The sequence below is a fragment of the Dreissena polymorpha genome, chromosome 6, assembly GCF_020536995.1.
Source record: "Dreissena polymorpha isolate Duluth1 chromosome 6, UMN_Dpol_1.0, whole genome shotgun sequence".
Taxonomy (NCBI): domain Eukaryota; kingdom Metazoa; phylum Mollusca; class Bivalvia; order Myida; family Dreissenidae; genus Dreissena; species Dreissena polymorpha.
In genome coordinates, this window is record NC_068360.1 from 74015025 (window position 1) to 74016339 (window position 1315).

The 1315-nt window shown below is 44.0% G+C and overlaps 1 protein-coding gene across 1 annotated transcript; it reads right to left on the minus strand.

Annotated features, from left to right (window-relative positions):
• LOC127835810 (uncharacterized) lies at window positions 1-678 on the minus strand. Its single transcript, XM_052362244.1, has one exon. It carries the CDS (start codon window positions 676-678, stop codon window positions 1-3), a length of 678 nt encoding a protein of 225 aa, XP_052218204.1.
• Between the last annotated feature and the right edge of the window lie 637 nt (window positions 679-1315).

Below are 1315 nucleotides of genomic sequence, written 5' to 3' on the forward strand. Positions count from 1 at the left end.
CTAACACCACCAATCAATTTCCATGTCTCCCCCACCATCAACAAAGCCAGACCTACTTCCACCAACTATACCTGCCGCCCTACCACTATCAACAACACCAAATTGACCTCTGACAATTCCTACAGACCTACCATCATCAACAGACCTACCACCACCAACTATTCCTGTTGCCCTACCACTATCAATAACACCAGACTGAAAACCACCAACTATTCCTGCTGCCCTACCACTATCAACATAACCAACACCAGACTGAAAACCACCAACTATTCCTGCTGCCCTTTCACTATCAACACCATACAGACCACCACCAACTATTCCTGCTGCCCTACCACTATCAATACCATACTGACTACCACCAACTATTCTTGCTGTCCTACCACTATCAACACCAGACTGACTACCACCAACTATTCCTTCTGCCTTTCCACTATCAACACTAGACTGACCACCACCAACTATTTCTGCTACCCTACCACTATTCACAACACTTGACTGACCACCACCAACTGTTCCTGCTGCCCTACCACTATCAACAACACCAGACTGAAAACCACCAACTATTCCTGCTGCCCTAACACTATCAACAACACCAGACTGACCACCACCAACTATTCCTGCTGCCCTACCACTATCCACAACGCTAGACTGACCACCACCAAGTATTCTTGCTGCCATACCACTATCAACACCATACAGACCACTACCAACTATTCCTGCAGCCCTTCCACTTTCAACGACACGTGACCGACCTATACAAACTATTTCTACATCCTAATCACTACCACCAACTAGTACTACATCCTGCTCACGAGAACAATGACCTTCAACTGAAGTACTTGAAAACTATCTGCAGCAACAAAACCAACATCCAAACTACCTTCCACTAAAACACTTGAATCCAAACTTCTACAATCTTCTAGTAATTCAAATGTATCATCCGATGCTTGAACATCGTCCTGACTGTCGAACACATGAACACGGACGTCAGATTTCCCCAACTCATTTTGGTTAAGAACTTTACTAACAGATGTACTCAAACTTAAAATCAATTGTTCCAGCTTGTCAATCTTCTTTGAAAATACATCAAGTTTCTTGTTTACTGTATTGACACAAACAAAGTTTGCAATTTGTTCACATGTAACAAATGTCACTGATGGTTCTGTCAAGGTGCTTTTGTGCTCTTTGTCATTTTGGAGGATGTCCTGGAGCACATCACGCTAATCACTGTTGAGGTGTTCAACATAGTTCGGACCTCGCATTAGCACTGCTCCAGGGCCATCGTGCAGGCTTGACTGGAGCAAAACATTCAAGT